Raw genomic sequence first — 18,308 nt, forward strand, 5'->3', positions numbered from 1 at the left:
TTTGCATTGTTCTTGCATTCCATTTAAAAAGTCTGGCGAGTAAAATAAAACATTTACTAGCCAATGGGCAATGATGATTCGAGCTTCAGTGTGTCCATATGAATGATCTCATCTTTTGCTTTGTGCACATCAAGTCCCAAATAAAAAAAGAAAATTATTAATCAAATTAGGGGTGGGAGTCTTTTGGAATCTTACGTTTCGATTCAAATCGATTCTTGGGGGTCACAATTAAAATTTTTGGATCGAATTTTGATTTGATATATGCATAGATTTGGTAATTAAAATTAAATTAAAGTTTTGTTGAATTATTTTTCAATCTAATGTTATTGTTTTACTTTATCAATCAATTCATAATATCTAAATATTTTATATTGAACTATTTTATTCATAATAAATTACATTTCCTGCCTTTTACTTTTGTAAAATAAGGGTAATAATAGTTATATTGTTTATATTTGTTCCCCTGGTACAGTTTTGCCATGTCTGCTTGCTTATTATATTGCATTTTTAAGGGGTTTCTTTTGCTTTTTTGTGATATCTGGCAGCTTCACTGGGAACTTTAATGAAGAGAGGGAAGAAATCAGGAAGAGAGCAGAAAAGCATGGGAACTTAACAGAAGCTACTGTTAGTGCCAAGTGGTCAGGGTTATTTAATAAAGTAGTTTAAAATACACCTTGTAACCTTGTAACACATCATTTCACTCCAGCTGGGTGGAGACTGAGACACCACCGCTCAGCCTTTTGCACACATGCATTATTTGCATCATGTGTCGAATCAAAGGAAGTGATTATCATCTTGTTCTGAATCAATTTGTGTGTGTGTGTGTGTGTGTGTGTGTGTGTGCTGTAATGGATATTTTTAAATATGAATTACAGTGATTACAAATTGGTCACACTGCCCACCCTTGCATGGTGATTATTCAAAAATCTGAGCTGTAGTCACCTATAGATCTCCAATTCACCTCCGGTCCCAGCTCATCTGACCCAGTGTTCGCAGCATTAGATAGAGGTAATGACCTCAGACGCTGAAGACATCAACAAAAAACCGATGATTCCCAAAGTTCACACACATCAACTTCCTCTCCATATCCAGTTATCCAGATCACAGACGCCCTCCTCTCGTCTTTTCTTGTCACAACGGAAGAAAGGGAGAGTGATGATCTCATTTACTGTGCGACCACATGAAGGCCAACAGCTTCAATCACGCCTCCATTAATCAGGAAACACTAAACAATGAAGGAGCCACAATGCGTTACAGTATGACAACACAGTTAAACGGTGAAACACAGTGTACGGGTCATCACTCAGGAACCGACACTTACCGCGTGAACGGAGAGGCCAGGAGGATCAGAAAACCAGCGGAGGAGAAGAGAAGGGAAGAAAGCCAGAGAGAGAACGGCTCACCTTTCCTCATAACTGTGCTCACCTGTTTGTCCCCTCACCTGAGGCTGTGGGATTCTGATACCAGCCCTCCCTCCCTAAACCACCACACAAAGATGGACAGATAATACGGTTCTTTCACCCCCTTGATGCCCACAGAAATCCATTCACTCCCTCTCCCTCAACCTTCAGCCCTGCCCTGAAACTGATCCAGACAGCCTTTTTCCTCCAGAATTTTCTCACACTCACAGTTGTGACTCTTTAAACAGCCCGACGTATACTCATATACACTCACAATTCTGAGAAAAAAAAAAAGATAGAATTGTGAGTTTATATTTCGCAATTCTGACTTTATAACTGACAATTGCGAGTTTATATCACGCAATTCTGACTTTATAACTCGCAATTGTGAGTTTAAATCTCACAATTCTGAGAAAAACGTCAATCAATAGGCTTGATCATCTGCATTTTTAGAATCCGACTCAGGCTCCAACTGATACGGTAAAACCGACGACATTATTATTAACTGTGTTCACAATTGCTTAATAAAGTCTTGGAAGCTGAAGCTCACGATTATGGTAAGGAGCGCTACATTTCCGACACACGCTTGAGGTGTTTGGCCAATCACAGCGCACTGGGTCAGCTGGCCAATCAGAGCGCTCTGAGCTTTTCCAAAGGAGTGGCTTTGTAGAAATCAGCGTGTTTCAGACAGACTGGGAATAGAGGAGCTGTACGGAGCCCCGGACATGACATGCAGGAAAAAAATAGTATCGTGCGCACGATTTATTAATTCGTTCCCTCGATTTACTAAAACGTGAGCATGATTTATATTTCGTTCCCTCGATTTACTAAAACGTGCGCACGATTTAGTAAATCGAGGGAACAAATTAGTAAATCGTGCTCACGATTTAATTTTTTTTCTTGCATGTCATGTGTGGGGCTCCGCAGAGCTGCAATAATTTACAATATGTGAAAAATAATGTGTTTTTTGGACATTAAAGAATATTAACCTATTCTATTACACCCAATAAACAAAAATAGCATCATTTGACCCCTTTAAGACATAAATATTAGTAGTGTAACATGTAGTGTTAATAAAATATTATAATAATGATTAAATATAATTTACAACTAAATTACAACAGTAATATATTTTATCTTTAATTTTTACATTTAAAGTTAAAATAAAATAATAATAAATTATTATTATTATTACTATTGTTGTTGTTATTTAATATTATTAATAATCAATTTGACACAACATCTGAGACCCATGAACATACAAATGTGTATTAAATTATTGAAATATTAAATTAAAAAGTAAATATTTTACATCTAAAGGGTTCAGCTGACAAACCCTGCTCTACGTGAAAATGCAAATTGTGACTTTTTAAACTTCAAAACATTTCACATCGACAAAATGCTCATCCCTAGTGTCCATCCACTGCACAGAAGTCCATTTGCAGGAGGCTCTCAGTCTCAGACCTGTTCCTCCAAGCCAGGACAGCTGGCCTGCATCAGATGATTTCCCCCTGCACCAGCAAAGCTCCAGCTGGCTTCGGCTTTATTGAAAACATTATTGCCATACAAAATGAATGTAGTTACAAACATAATATTACTTTTCTCACCCTCATTACTTTAGTACTGTATATCCCCCACCTATATGAGCAGTCAACCAGATCCAAAAACGTCCAGGTAATAATAATAATTCTGAAGGAAGCAAAAAGAGGCTTTGTTCCAAAACCTAGTGAGCCGCTCATGGGAGCCTTTTAAGGTGCAGTACAAACCATTCCAAAAAGGTTGTTCCAAAATACTGTCTTCTAAAATACCTCCTAAATTCTAAGGCAACATCGCATTCATTCTTTGCAGAGAATGAAATCCCATATTGCTCAGTGATAAAATGATGGATGAACCATGAGAAAAGTTGATTATAAATAAACTTACAATTCATTTAATAAAACATTATTGATGACAAATACTTTAACATAATAAAAAATGGTCTGTTTTACCCAATATTATTATTTGGGTGTGTTGTGTATTTGTATACTTATTGCCATACATGTATTTCTATGGAAGAAACCAGTTCCACTGGGTTCACCTCAAAGCGATTGGCCGACACTCTGCATTTTTCGACTCTCATTTGCAATAAGTTGTGCATTTCTTAAAGGGGACCTATAATGCCCCTTTTCACAAGATGTAATATAAGTCTCTGGTGTCTCCAGCATGTGTCTGTGAAGTTTCAGCTCAAAATACCCCACAGATCATTTATTATATCATGTCAAATTTGCCCCTATTTGGGTGTGAGCAAAAACACACCATTTTTGTGTGTCCCTTTAAAATGCAAATGAGCTGCTGCTCCCGGCCCCCTTTCCAGAAGAGGGCGGAGCTTTAACAGCTTGCGCTTCTGTTGCTCAACAACAACAAAGCTGGAGAATCTCACGCAGCCAAAATGAGGATTGTCAGTAACGGTGTTCAGCCTTACATTGTTCAAACCGGAGTCGACACTGATGGAGAGACTCAGGAAGAAGTTACAACTTTTAGAATGAAACTGGACGCTTCTAGTGGATAAATTTTTGTAGTTGCTGTGGAGTTGATTCAACTCATCGACTAGCATGTGCCGTCATGTTGATCTTTTGTTGAAATCCAGCATTGAATTGACCCTCGTTTGTGAAGCAATCCGGCGTAAAATGACGACATGGCAACAACACTCTACTACAACAACTCTTCCTCTTCTCTAAAGCAGCCCAACATGGCCTCACCCCCTTTGTTGTGTGTTCTCGGGGGTGGGGTTTATGTAAATTTGGGGGTTTGTGATGTCACCAACCCGGGAAGAAGCTCGTTGTAGTCTCTACCAGCTGTTTCTTGTAGTCCTTAAAAAGCGATTTCTGTAAAAGAAAATATCTCCTTCTGCATTGAACTTTGAGCGTCGTAACTTTGCAGATGTTGTTTATGCTCAAACAGCAACATTACACACTAACTAAAGTTAAAAAAGTGAAATCATAATCAAGGACCCTTTTTAAATTTTTGATGCTTGCATTAGCTTAGCTACATGCTAACACCAGAGTGAACTCAACCAAGTCTAGTCTCCGGCTATTTATATGATGAGCTCTAATTGAAGTTGCATTGAAGCAATGCGAAAATCATGGGTTCGATTTCCTGGGAATGCAAGAACTGATAAAAACTTACACCTGAAGCGTGAGTTGCTTATAAGCATCTCCCGAATGCAAAAATATATGATGCAAAGATTTGGTACAATAGTTGGTATGTAGAGCGTTCCACACCGGCCAATTATGAGGTTCATTTCAGGACGCTAAGAGTCAGAGAACAGCACCATTCAGACAACAACAAAAGAACAAAAAACTAGCAATCCCTACTTGTACCATCCTATCAGTCTCTTACAGCTGGCAAGTTATTTTGAAGGGATTCTGAGGCCTGAAGCTGGTTGTAATGCAGCACCACAGCAAACAGTAATTACAGCAAGAGTATATTGTAATGTTTTATATGAGAGAGATGTGGGTCATGAGACTCATCTTTCTTTTATTGGGGGCTTCTGTGACTCATCGAAGAGTTTGATATCCACAACCCCTCCCTTCAGATTCTGATCATAAGATTAGCATTATGTGTGATGACTTAGCATAGTGACTAGACTTTCATGATCTCAACCACAAGACAAACAAAAGAGTTGGTTTCCTTCTTGGGGCCTTGGGCATCTCTCTTTTATGTTTTGGTTTTCTTTGAGTTTGAGAGAAATTATATCATAAATGACACACCAGTGTTAAATCACAGAGGTCTAATTAAAGATTTGGGGGTTTTTTTAGTCAACGATTAATGGCCTATTTGCAGTGATAGTGTCTCCTCTGATACTGCAGACAATAAAAATTAGTGATGATGTCAATACGTCTGGAAAATAAGAGAGAATAAACATGTTTCACATAAGAAAGAGCCAGGAAATGATGAGACACTAGAGAGTAAGAAAGACAAATTTTCTAGTCAAGACAATGACCACAGAGGAAATAAACACAAATAAATAAAGAGTGGAGAAATAAACAAGCTGTAAATTATTATCTTCAGGTTTGACTTAACCAATCGAAAACCAATTCTGTGGTTCACGACATAGTAACCAAACTATTTTCATTGGCAGCAAGATTGCTTTTGTGACAGCTCAATAAATAAGACTGTAATATTGAGTAATGAACTCAGACAAAATATGACCAAATACGTTGTTTATTTTTGCTCAATCAATGAAAATGCTTTGGTTACAATGTTGGTATGGATCAGTATGTGGTGAACACAGACAAGCGGCGAGACACTGAAACGTCCGAGTGCCGTTATATGAAATATCAGCTGTGTTATCAAATTATAGGACCAGAACAATACACATTATGTTACAAAGACACTCTTATCTCCAGCCACTACTACACCAATACATAAAATTAAAAGGAAAAGTAGTGCTGCAATCTTTCGCCCTCATCTTTTTCTCTCTTTCTCTCACACACACTCTATCTATCCGCTCTAATCAATAAGTGCGTAATCAGTTTAAAGACTAAGGCTGGAGGAAGCCAAACACTGACCGCAGAACTCACGGGTCAGTAAAGATCCCTGGCACAGCACGTCTACGATCTTGCCAGCCAACATTAGTACCTCCATATGCTCAGCGTCATGCCACTGAGGTCAGATCAAGGTTAAATGAAAACTTCCCTATCAGCAAGTTAATGAAACAGCAGACCAGCTTATATAGCGTCAATGAAACCACTTTAAGGATGTAATCCAAATTTGCTGTAAGTGGATAAGATAAAGGCAAACAAATGCTTCTATGCAACACTTCTAGTGCTTCTACTTTGAAAAAGTTTTTTCTCAAAGGGTTAGTTCACCCAAAAATGAAACTTCTGTCATCATTTACCTACCCTCATGTCATTCCAAACCCAGAAGACTTTTATCTTCGAAAACACAAATGAAGATACTTTTAATGAAATCTGAAAGATGTCTGTCCCTACTTTGAAAGTCTGTTACACCAAAACAAAAAACTGTTGTTTATTGCTGCTGCTGCTGCTATTGCTAGTTCGGCTGTTGGTTATTGCTGCTGCTGTTATTGCTGCTGCTGTTGGTTATTGCTGCTGCTGCTGTTATTGCTGCTGCTGCTGCTGTTGGTTATTGCTGTTGCTGTTATTGCTGCTGCTGCTGCTGCTGTTGGTTATTGCTGCTGCTGTTATTGCTGCTGCTGTTACTGCTGCTGTTGGTTATTGTTGCTGCTATTGCTGCTGCTGTTGGTTATTGCTGCTGCTGTTACTGCTGCTGCTGTTGGTTATTGCTGCTGCTGTTACTGCTGCTGCTGCTGGTTATTGCTGCTGCTGTTGGTTATTGCTGCTGCTGCTGCTGCTGTTATTGCTGCTGTTGGTTATTGCTGCTGCTGCTGCTGTTGGTTATTGCTGCTGCTGCTGCTGCTGTTGGTTATTGCTGCTGCTGCTGCTGTTGGGTATTGCTGCTGCTGTTACTGCTGCTGTTGGTTATTGCTGCTGCTGCTGCTGCTGTTATTGCTGCTGCTGTTACTGCTGCTGCTATTGCTGCTGCTGTTACTGCTGCTGCTGTTGGTTATTGCTGCTGCTGCTGCTGCTGCTGTTGGTTATTGCTGCTGCTGTTATTGCTGCTGCTGTTGGTTATTGCTGCTGCTGCTGCTGCTGTTGGTTATTGCTGCTGCTGTTATTGCTGCTGCTGTTGGTTATTGCTGCTGCTGTTGCTGCTGTTGGTTATTGCTGCTGCTGCTGCTGCTGTTGGTTATTGCTGCTGCTGCTGTTATTGCTGCTGCTGTTACTGCTGCTGCTGTTGGTTATTGCTGCTTCTGCTGCAGAGCATGTATGGGACTTGCCCCTGCCAATACATACACGACACGCTGCTGTGAGCAAGCAAAACATGCTGCTGCTCTTCAGGTGGAGCTGGGGAAGGTGGAGGGTTTCTGAAAGTGTGCTACACACTGCTACAGCAGACGCTGACCAAGAATTTGAAAGTTGAGCAGCGAGCTTGTTGGCTACTGATACAGCAGGAACCAATCAGCTGTACCTTACAGAGAATGATGTGATTGCAAGCAGATTGTGTTAAGGGCCTATCAGCCTGCGCCATCTAGAGTTTCATCACAGAACTTTGTTTTTCATAAAGATTGTAAAAGAAATCCATATGAATCAAGCAGTTTAATTTACTTTTTTAAGTGTCAAAGTTTTGGTATAATGGACTTTGGTTAAGCTGGACAATGACACCATTTTCTTTAAGAGCTGCTGTGCAGCCAAAAATTATATACCAGTTATCACTGTAAAGCTGCTTTGACACAATCTGCATTGTAAAAAGCGCTATATAAATAAAGGTGACTTGACTTGACTTGACTTTCAATAGAGGGACCTAAATCTCTTAAGTTTCATTAAAAAATCTTCATTTGATTTTCAAAGATGAACAAAGGTCTTGTGGGTTCGAAATGACATTAGGATGAGTAACAACAAGGACAGAATGATATCCTTTTAACATACAGAGACAACACTGAATAAGATATTAATGGGTTGATTTCAAAGTTGCCATAAGCGTCATGAGCAACATTTGTATAACCTTTATTTTGAAACCCCTAAATGTTGTTGTTTTTTCCCCCATTATCAGCATATTTACAAAAAAGAAAACATTGGCTCAACCAATGGAGTGAGTTTTGGGGGCGGTACTATGTATTTTTCAACCAATGGCAAATTTTTTTTTTTTTTTTTTTTGTCATTTTTTTTTTTTCATCTTCGTAAATTACACTGTTTACCTTCAAGAACTGACATGATTAGGGGAGCAGAGGTGATGTCTTGGTAACTGAGACAGTTTAATGGTGACATGACAGCTGCCCTTTAGAAAAACATCCCCCTGATATGTTCAAACACGCTAAACTGTCTATATAAAAGATCAGAAAAACCTGTACATCCTCCAAGTGTCTTCAGCAATACTTGGCTTCTATAAAACATAATATTTGCTGTGTTTGCTGAACTGATAAATTAGTTGTACTCACTGGCCATGTATATTTAAATGGGATAACAATTCGTCCAATTCTGCTGTTGCTTCCCTCATTTCCATGGTGATGTAAGGTGTGGGAGTTGCCACCCAGGACAGGTGTGCTGCCAGTGCCGTATGTACAGGTGCCGGTTGGTGAAACCCGAGTCTGGTACTCCTTCAGACAGGCCTTGAAGAAGGTATCACACTGATCACCTGATGAGCAGCGCTGCCCCCCGCTGACCTGGGGGTCACAGCACTGACCACTCTGTAGAAAGCCCTGAGGGTTCAGCCACTGTCGAATCTCCACCTCAAACATGCCCACCGCACACACAACCTATGGGAGTTCAAAACAGCAAGGTTAAAAAATGGAAAATAAACAGGAAATCTGAAGTGACAGAGTGCATGAAGTCATTAATATGAGAAGCATCACTTTCAGCCTCCAAAGATGTTTAGAATTTAAATTCTCTCATGATACTTGTTCATATTCTCCACAGTTATTGGCTTTCTGAAAACAGATTTATCACATATGGATGTTGGCTAGTCTTCTTTCTTTGTATGCAGGTGAGAATCTCAGTGCAAAAATATATAATTTTTCTTTATAATGTAAATTACAAGTATATTGATTGTTAGCAGAAAAAGGAAGTACTTAAACCAGTGGTTCTGAACCTCCAAAGCCTTCAAAAACTTCCTTTTGTTTTAGACAATATTCAAAAACTCTCCTACCTAAGCTGATATGTATCTCTGGTACTTCTGTTGTAATAAAAATGAAACTCAAAAACCCCCAGACCACGATTTCAACCGAGGGGAACACACATTTCAACCGAAGTTCGTTGAGGCTCTTTAGTGGCCCCTGGTTGAGAACCACTGACTAAACGGCATAGTTCACACAAACGCTGTGAACTACATTGTGAACGACAATGTTTTCGATTCACTTCATCAACACTAACTGCGTTTACATGAACCCCAATGATCCGCTTGTAATCGGACTAGTAGCACAGTCGGAATAAAAAAGTCACATGTAACCATTCGTTCAATAGGTCATGTGAACACTTGATCGGATTGAAAACCCAAACTGGAATGTTCCACGCATGTGCAATAATGCAGAAATGGAGTAATGATGTATGACGCATGGAACAAGCTGTTGTAGAAAAATATATTCATAAGTTCACACTTGCATATAATTAAATAGAGTAAAGGTTATGCGTATTTGGCGTGCTCCGAGCTCAGAATTTGGCCTAAACCCAGAGTATTCCCCCATCCCAGGTTGGGATAGGAATAGTTAGAAGTGAGGAGATGGGGATGATTAGGAGGCCATGCTGATCGACAGAGGCCAATGGGTAAATTTGGTCAGGATGCCAGGGTTACACCCCTACTCTTTTTCGAAGGACATCCTGGGATTTTTAATGACCACAGAGAGTCAGGAACTCGGTTTAACATCTCATCCGAAGGACTAACACCTCTTCCAGCAGCGACCTTGTTTTCCCAGCACGTCTCCCATCCAGGTACTGACCAGGCTCAACACTGCTTAGCTTTAGTGGGCAACCAGTCTTGGTCTACAGGGTGATAGCTGCTGGCATTGAGACCCAATGTCCTGGATGCTCTTTTCCATACCATGAAAACTTATGATATAGAGAAGAGCATCTAGAGCATTCTGATTGAACTTAGAACAACAGAGGGTGTGAAAATTATGATTTATTTTTGGGTGAACTATCCCTTTAAGACAGGAGATTGAAAAGCACTCAACTGCATTACCACAAAACAAAACAAAAATACTGTGGTTGCATGAACACAGACAAACCCTCCTGGTTTGGAATAAATAAAATATGTGAATTCAAAACAAAACATGACTTTCAAATCTGTTTTTTTTACAGATGTATTCATACAGAATACGACGATGTTTCCTTTACATCCAACAACCTTCAAACAACACAAACACAATCCTCATGAGACCCCATTCATCCAGACAGATAATGACTCTAGTAGTCTTTGTATCTGAAGGCAGATACAGACAGATAACAATGGTTCAAATCCCCTGTGTGTAAACGAACAGCAACAGTCCTCTTCTTCACTGTAATCACCCTCTTCATCTACATGCTCACTTAACTTCATTATCTCCGTCTTCTCCCCTCAGGTTATTTACCTCCTCATGTCTCGCCGCTCTCTCATGCTTTCTCTCCTTACTCCCTTGTGTTAGTTACTTCCTACTCTTCAACCCCTTGCCCTCTTTCTTCCATTCTTTTATCAATACCCCTTCTTTCTTTTCTCTTCATCTCTCCCCAGGGGGAAAAAAACGTTCGCAGCTACTACCTTGCCCTCTCCGACCGCTTTTCTCTTCTTTTTCACCTGGGAACAGATCTCTCCTTTTCTCATTATTAAATTCAGACTTTCCTGTCTTCCTTTATTCAGTCTTTTTGTCATAAGGAGGAGAGGACGCACACACACACACACACACACACACACACACACTGCAGAGGAGCAGAAGAAAGTCTTGAACAGGCATTTTAGACCCTGGCTTCATTAGCTATTATATAGAGTAGATATTTTAGATGATGTCTTTGCCATATGCAAATACAAGAAAAAACCAGAAGCATCACACACTCTTTCCCACACAAACAAACACACACACTGATTCCCCTGTGAATATGACATTCCATGCCGGGTCAGACAGTAAGACTCAGTGGTGCCTGTCCTCTCCCCATGACCCTACGTTTGAGCAGGACCGCTGAATGGCTGTACTGTCTTCCCATTGTTCCATCATGGCATGTTGTCCCATTCCTGCTCCTAAAACATGGACACATCAAACACTCAGCAGATAGACCACCGGCCATCACTCTCCATCTCTCTTTCTTCCTTTCCCTCTATCCTCTGCCAGGGTCATTCCCAGCATACCTGTATTTCAGCAGTCTCTCTTGCGGAGCTGCATCACAGGGCTCATTACTGAGAAATTAAAATGCTGAACTCCTGCTGTCCAACATCAGAGACAAAGACATGCTGCTATTCAAAATGAAAAGAATACTGCCCATTTCTGAGAGGACAACTACGTTTGAAAGACTGGGATTGCCCAGCTGTTACTGTATTATCAGTGTCTAATAGTACAAAAGATAATTTTATTCTCCATTTCTGATTTAGTCGTTTAACCAGGAATCATTCTTGATTTCACTTTTTAATACTTCCCATAATCCATGAAAGGATGTAAATGGCTATCCTCCAACTGCTAATAACTTATAGTTCTTTATATTACTTTAAAGGTAATTTTCACCACTAGAGGTCACTTATTCAAAACAAAGGCATAGGAGTTGTCGTCTTCAGCTCCATAGCCGATGGAAAGGAATCCAACGGACTTGGTCAAAAATCAATCTGAATGAGCGAATGTATTAAAAGTTTTATTAATGTTACTGTGGTATGAAGCAGGGGTGGGCCGAGAGCCGTGGGAGCGGAACGAGGCCGCTGGAGTGAATGCTAATGATAGACACGTGCGATACACGCCGATCTTGAGTCCAGTGGAGCTTTTATTATGCTTATGCTGCAGTCGGCTGCTTCCGCTCTTTTCGTTGTGTATGTGGGGTAACTCAGTGCTGTTTTACATGGTTAAAACAATCATACTAAATATGTTTGAGTGTGTTGAAAGTCATGTTATAACGTTACTCTGTGCGTTCACTCGGTGGCTGGAATGAGACACTTGTTGTACTTTGCAGTAATCTAGATCGATATTAGAATATCATATTAATAAAAACTGGATGACTGGATGTTGCTAAATGACATGAAATTAATTTTAAAATATATTGTAAGATGGAGAAAACTTTCTCTGATTTTGCTATGTTAGCCACTTGCCAAAATAGTGTTGTCTCTGAGGCATGGTAAAAACATGGTACTCACGGTAAATCAAGAAAACAAGCGATTCAAACAATAAGACTAACCGTGTTGTGCTATATAACAATGATTAGTTTTCTGTTGATGAATGTATTCAAACAGTTGCTCACCTGTCTAATACAACGCATAATATATTTGGTGTTTCCATGGTTTCTACGGAAGTAAAACTGGAAATTGTAGGTAACGCGGATATGACATATGATATGATTTAAACATTGTTGGAAACGTTTGGGATAATATAAGCACACAGGTCAACAAAATATATAGGCCTAACATTGTTCTAGTGGTTTCTGGATATTTTAATCTAAAAATCTTACATACTGTGCCTTTAACTGGTAACAAATACAATAAATGGCAACATTTGCAAGTTAGCAACATATTTATATATGCGTTTTTTCATTGCAACATTACAATTTTCTTTTTCGTTTTACAAAAAAAAAAAAGTTACAATTTATAATTCATTCATTAACACACTTTTTCAGGAAACAATGGCATGAGGTGCAAGAGACGACTTATAATATTCTTAATATACACTACCATTCAGAATTTTGAGGTTTTTTTTAAACAAAATTAATACTTTTATTCAGCAAGGACACACAATTTTTCAAAAGTTTCATTAAAGATTTATAATGTTACAAAAATGTTGTTCTTTTGCACTTTTTATTCATCAAAGAATCCTGAAAAAATGAAATATCACGTTTTCCATATTAAGCAGCACAACATTGATAATACAAAAAAACAAAAAAATTGGTTCTGAGCACCAAATCAGCATATTATGATGATTTCTGAAAAATCATGTGACAAACTGGAGTAATAATGGCTACTGAAAATTAATCTTTGTCATCACAGGAATACATTTTTAATATATTAAAATCGAAAAGAGTTATTTTAAACTGTAAAGACATTTCACAATACTAGGCTATAGGTGAGCATAGGAGACTTCTTTCAAAAATATTCGAAATGTTTACCGACCCCAAACTTTTGAACAGTAGTGTAGTGTATATACTTTTTACTATCACAAGTCATTCCTGCAATTTCGACAAATCCTCATCTCTGTTAGCCAGCTATAACTAATGTAACCCTACTATATATAGGTTACATTATCTAAGGTAAACACATTTAAATTTGCAGAAATCAAAAGGTCAAATTTCAAATAGATAAAATCCACATGTTCCAAATGTTTGCAAGGCATAAGAGCACTTATTCATGATTGATGAACATAAGATGTCATGAAAGCGCAGTACTGGCCTGGATAGGTCAAGTGACATTTCCGTCAACTGGCCTCAGGCCACAAGGCCATCCTTATTGTTGAGCCCTGTTATTTATAGCCCAACCAACAATACAAAGCCGTTGATTGCTTTCCCTTCTCATCTACCTTCTTTGCTCTGTAGAACTTGCTGATATATAGCCTATTCTCCAAAATACTGTGTGAAAAGAGGCTTTAGATTATCCAAGAACCATCAAAGCATTCAAAAACCAAAGCTCATATTGCAAAAACTGCACAACCAAAATATTAGCGTTTTTCACACGCCCTCAGTGTCAGGACAGGTATGTTCACCCACCAGAACACACATGCCGTTGCTGAGCTCAAAGGGTTCTCATACGCAGGATCTGCCCTCCACAGCAGGTGAGGTGTCATCTCCGCCACAGACCAACACCTCAGCGGAGACCTCACAGCCTGGAATAATAGGCTGCGGTGGGATTTGTAGCATTGGGAGTAGATTCAGAAATTATCTAGCTTGGTTTTAATGCTTATCAGGGCCGTAACCACAATAGTCATTGACGGGGCCAAATTGTCCTAGTATTTGATATTCGTAATGCTGCTCGGCTGCTCTGCATTACGCACTGCTCAACAAACAGTTTAACACTTTTAGGCTGCCTCAACGGTCTAACAGCGCTCGTCAATGTCAAAATTATGGCCAATCGGATCAAAGAAGGCGGGGCTTATTGAGTGCGAATTCCAATGCAACGCTTTCGTTTTTACAATGAAAGAGTGTGTGGTAAGATGTAAGTAGCTAAACATTTAATATTTCGTGGTAGATGTGTTTAACGACCCACAGTAATATACAGTGATGTGAACTCAACTTTTTAATGGCATTTCGCCATTTTGAATTGAAAATATGCTATCATTTACATAATCCATGTCATTCATAACTGAATGTGATGAGACAAGAAACGTTTTTGACATATTAGACACAAATAAGAGTGAATGTGTGCATATCTTTAAATAAAATATAGTTTGCAAAGAGTTTAAATGGATTAATTTACATCTACACTGTAAAAAAGAATTGTTGGTTTAACTTAAAGTTCATTGAAATTAAAAATTTGAGTTATGGTTTAATCAACAGAAACTCAAAATATTATGTTATCTGAACCACATTAAAGGTGCAATATGTAAAATTTTCTGTCCGCTAGAGGTCGCTAGAGGCCTATTCAAAACAAAGGCGTAGGTTGATGATGCCAAGTCTGAGCGCGGAGTCTTGGGACATGTGGTCTTCACATCACAGCCGATGAAATCATCAGGATAGGACTCAGAAAGAAATCATATTCATGGATGCGATTATTAACGTTACTGTAGTATGAAACAGAGCAGGACCGAGTGTTGTGGGAGCTGAACGAGGCCGCTGGAGCGATTGCGCAACACACGCCTCACGAGCAGCAGAACTTTTATTGTGCCACAGTCACCAGCGCCGCTTCCGCTTTTCCGGTCATGAGTATGAGGTAACGCAGCTCTGTTTATCATATTAGATACATTTGAGTGTGTTGAAAATGATGCTATAACATTACTCTGTGTGTTCGCTCGGCGGCTGCTGTGAGACACTTGTTGCACACTGCAGTAAACTAGATCAATTTTAGAATATCATAATAATAATTGCTGGATGGCTTGTGTTGATAAATGGCATACAATTAATTTTAAAACGTATTGTATGATGGAGAAAATTCTGTATTACTGTTACTAAAAATAAAGCTGCATCTGATTATGCTCTGTTAGCTACTTTACAAAATAATGTTTTTCTCTGGTAAAGCATGGTACTCGCAAAAAATCAAGAAAATTAGATTTAAACAATAAGACTAAATGTGATGAGCTATATAACAACAATTAGATTTCTGTCTATAAATGTAACCAAACAGTTGTTCCCTTGTCTATTAAAACATGTACATTTTAAAGCGTCTTTGGTGTTTCCATGGTTTCTACAAAATAAAACCAGAAACCGAGGGTAATGCGGGTATGACACAATCAGCAGGCGACTCCTTACACGTCCCGGAGCCTTGGTTAAAACTGCAATTTTCTCACGATTTACAAATAGTTGGAAACATTTGGGATATTGTAAGTACTCAAGTGAACAAAATATATAACACTGGCCTAGTGGTTTTTGGATATTTTACTGCAAAAATCTTACATATTGCACCTTTAATTATTGAATTAGACCTAGAACTTCTTTTACCATTCTTATTTCTTTTAATCCTTTATTTAATTTCTTTAAATAAAAAGACCAATCACCCCCCACCCCGAATGTTTAAGACATGGTTACGGCTTTGATGCTAATTCATTTTAAACAGTGTAGGCTTCTTTTTTTCAAAACATAAGAGAGATTCATATTTTGAAAAAGTGATGATATGTGTTCTCTAAATACAGCTAAGCCATTTGGGTGGTACAAATGGATCAGCATAATTAGAGTCACTGAATGTTTTCTGGGAATGCAAACAAAAGCAAAATCACATGCCCACAAAGAGACCCATTTCTCTTTATAAAAATCTCTAGCCGCTACTTTACTGCCTGATGTAAACATAATGAAATTAACAATAAGCCTCGCTCTAAACAGAAAAACACTGCAATGTCCTCATTTATACTGGAGCAAAATGATGCTTTCTTGTACAAATAAGCCAGTGCACCAAGGTACATTTCACTCATAAATATGCTGAGCCTTGTTTTTAATTTCTCTAGTTACAGAGTCAATGGTATTAAAGAAAAAGCTTTACAATAACAAATTCCCGTGTGCGTCAGATATATCGAACCATAACTGAGCATGAGAATGAAATATCTGCATGAACAATGAGAAAACACGCCCAAAAGATCGACAAGTGCAGTGAACAACAAAGAAAGATGGAACAACAGGTGGCTGCAGACGGTAATAGCACAACATTAGGTGCAAAACGGAATTATGAGGGGTTCAACACCCCTAATTCAGGGTTAAACCTCCCAAGTTTCGGTAAAGAAAGAGGCTTGATGTGTTTAAAGTATGTATTCGCTTTTAATATAATTTTAACAATCACCAAAGTTTAGTCAGAAATCGCTAAATGTGCCAAAAATCGCCTTTGCTTGATGAGGTAACCATAGCAACAGCTAAGCGATCGCCTGAGTGTATCGGACGCTACATCGACAAAAAATAAATAAAATAATAATAATAATAATAATAATTACTGTCATTATTTATCACGTTATTATGGGTTCACACAACGCAAATGTATCACAAAAATCGTTAGTGTTTTGTTTAAAACGTTTTTAAGGTAGTTAGCGATTTGTGCTAGACAGCGGCTACGCGAGATGAACCTTAACCGACTGCGCCCAGAAAATGACTGACAGAAACTGTTTTAAAAAGTTGAGCTCCCTGAAAGTCACTTAATAACCGGCGTGAATCTCTTGTAAACGCCTCTAAAGTAAGACCAACACTGCACTGAAGCTCTGTGGAGAGAGAAAAAAACGTGGAAAAAAAGTCAAAGCAGGTTAAACGGCGGCTGAAAATAGCGCGTAATCGGCGGCTTACCTGCGGCTGCAGCGCGAGTGCGAGCAGGAAAATCACGGTCCAGTGCTGCCCGCGCGCTACATCCCTTATCATCGCCCTAACAGCACTCCTTCTGTCCGTACTCGACCTCTCCCATGAGTGCCAACTCTTTCGGTCTCTATCCATTCTCATAGCAGACATTTGCGCACTTGGTCTGTGCGTACGGAACAGCATTTCCCTGTTTGGTGACGCTCTCTTTACACTGTCTACTTGTCCATTATGAAGACAGCGTGAAAACGAACAAAACAAAGGTGGCAAATGATGCACAGGTAAATGATAAGACCACTAAGGTCCTTCTACTCTCCGCGCGGAGTCCAGGATGCCTCCTCCTTCTCCTCGAGCTCTTCCTCCTTCCACCTGCTGCAGTTAAGAAGCTTTGAATGTTCGACCTGCTGGCCTACTGACTTGACATTTCATCCCATTTACTTTCCCAGTCACTGAAAGCAGCTCTTTACCCTCACGTCAACCGGATAGTCTGTTCCGATGTCCTTGCAGAGAGCGAGACTGCGCATCACCGTGTGAAGCACTAGCGGTTAAAGTTGCCAGTAGAGGGTGTGTCCTCGCATGGGAATATCGGTCACCTGCCTCGAACTTATACATATTATCCCCATATTTGTCTGTTACATACCGAATTAGTTCAGAAAAATTGTCTAAAATTATTGTAATGCAATGTCAAGAGTGCTGCTTTACTTCCACAACTTTTAACACTAATATAAGACAGGGACATTTAAAATTAAAATGCCTGAATTTATTGTGGTAATCAAATAAGTTTTAGGGTAGGATGGAGGAATAATGCATAAATTACTTTTGATTTAATTGTTATTAATATTTATATATTTTTTAGAGCATCATTAACGTAAAATACCTAATAAACTATTGTATTTAAAATTTTATTTTGACAATTTAGTTGATAATAATTGAATAACCAATGACAGACAAAGCAGCAATTAATCTGAAAGGTAAAATTATAATTTGGCTTATATACAGGCATATGAATATTTGCATATTTAATTGCCCATATTTTAATTGAAGGTATGTCATAATAGCAACACTATGAATGCAAATTTAATGATTTCACTCAACTAACCTATAGGTTTTAATGAAAGCAAATACCTCTAAAATGTACATCTAATTCATGGAAATATTAAATAATAACCCCATTAATTACAATAAATATTACATTTAAAAATAATAGCACTAATAACAACATGCCTTGGGGCCTTCTGTTCCAGTTCTGGGTGGCTCATCTTACCAACAACTTTTACTCCAC

At 38.8% G+C, this 18,308-nt stretch overlaps 1 protein-coding gene across 2 annotated transcripts in view; it reads right to left on the minus strand.

The window, feature by feature from the left end:
- LOC127499411 (protein jagged-1b) overlaps nt 1-17,574 on the minus strand; it is a 68,406-nt gene extending 50,832 nt beyond the window's left edge. Inside the window, exons 1-2 of one of the 2 annotated variants that reach the window (XM_051869675.1) lie at nt 17,021-17,574; nt 8,401-8,718 (exon numbers count right to left, since the gene is read on the minus strand). In XM_051869675.1, coding sequence (XP_051725635.1) covers nt 8,401-8,718; nt 17,021-17,212 — 510 coding nt within the window. In that variant the 5' untranslated portion in view covers nt 17,213-17,574. The remainder of the gene's footprint in view (nt 1-8,400; nt 8,719-17,020) is intronic. The other variant, XM_051869674.1, reaches the window with a different exon arrangement.
- Between the last annotated feature and the right edge of the window lie 734 nt (nt 17,575-18,308).

Source organism: Ctenopharyngodon idella, chromosome 18 (assembly GCF_019924925.1).
Source record: "Ctenopharyngodon idella isolate HZGC_01 chromosome 18, HZGC01, whole genome shotgun sequence".
NCBI lineage: Eukaryota > Metazoa > Chordata > Actinopteri > Cypriniformes > Xenocyprididae > Ctenopharyngodon > Ctenopharyngodon idella.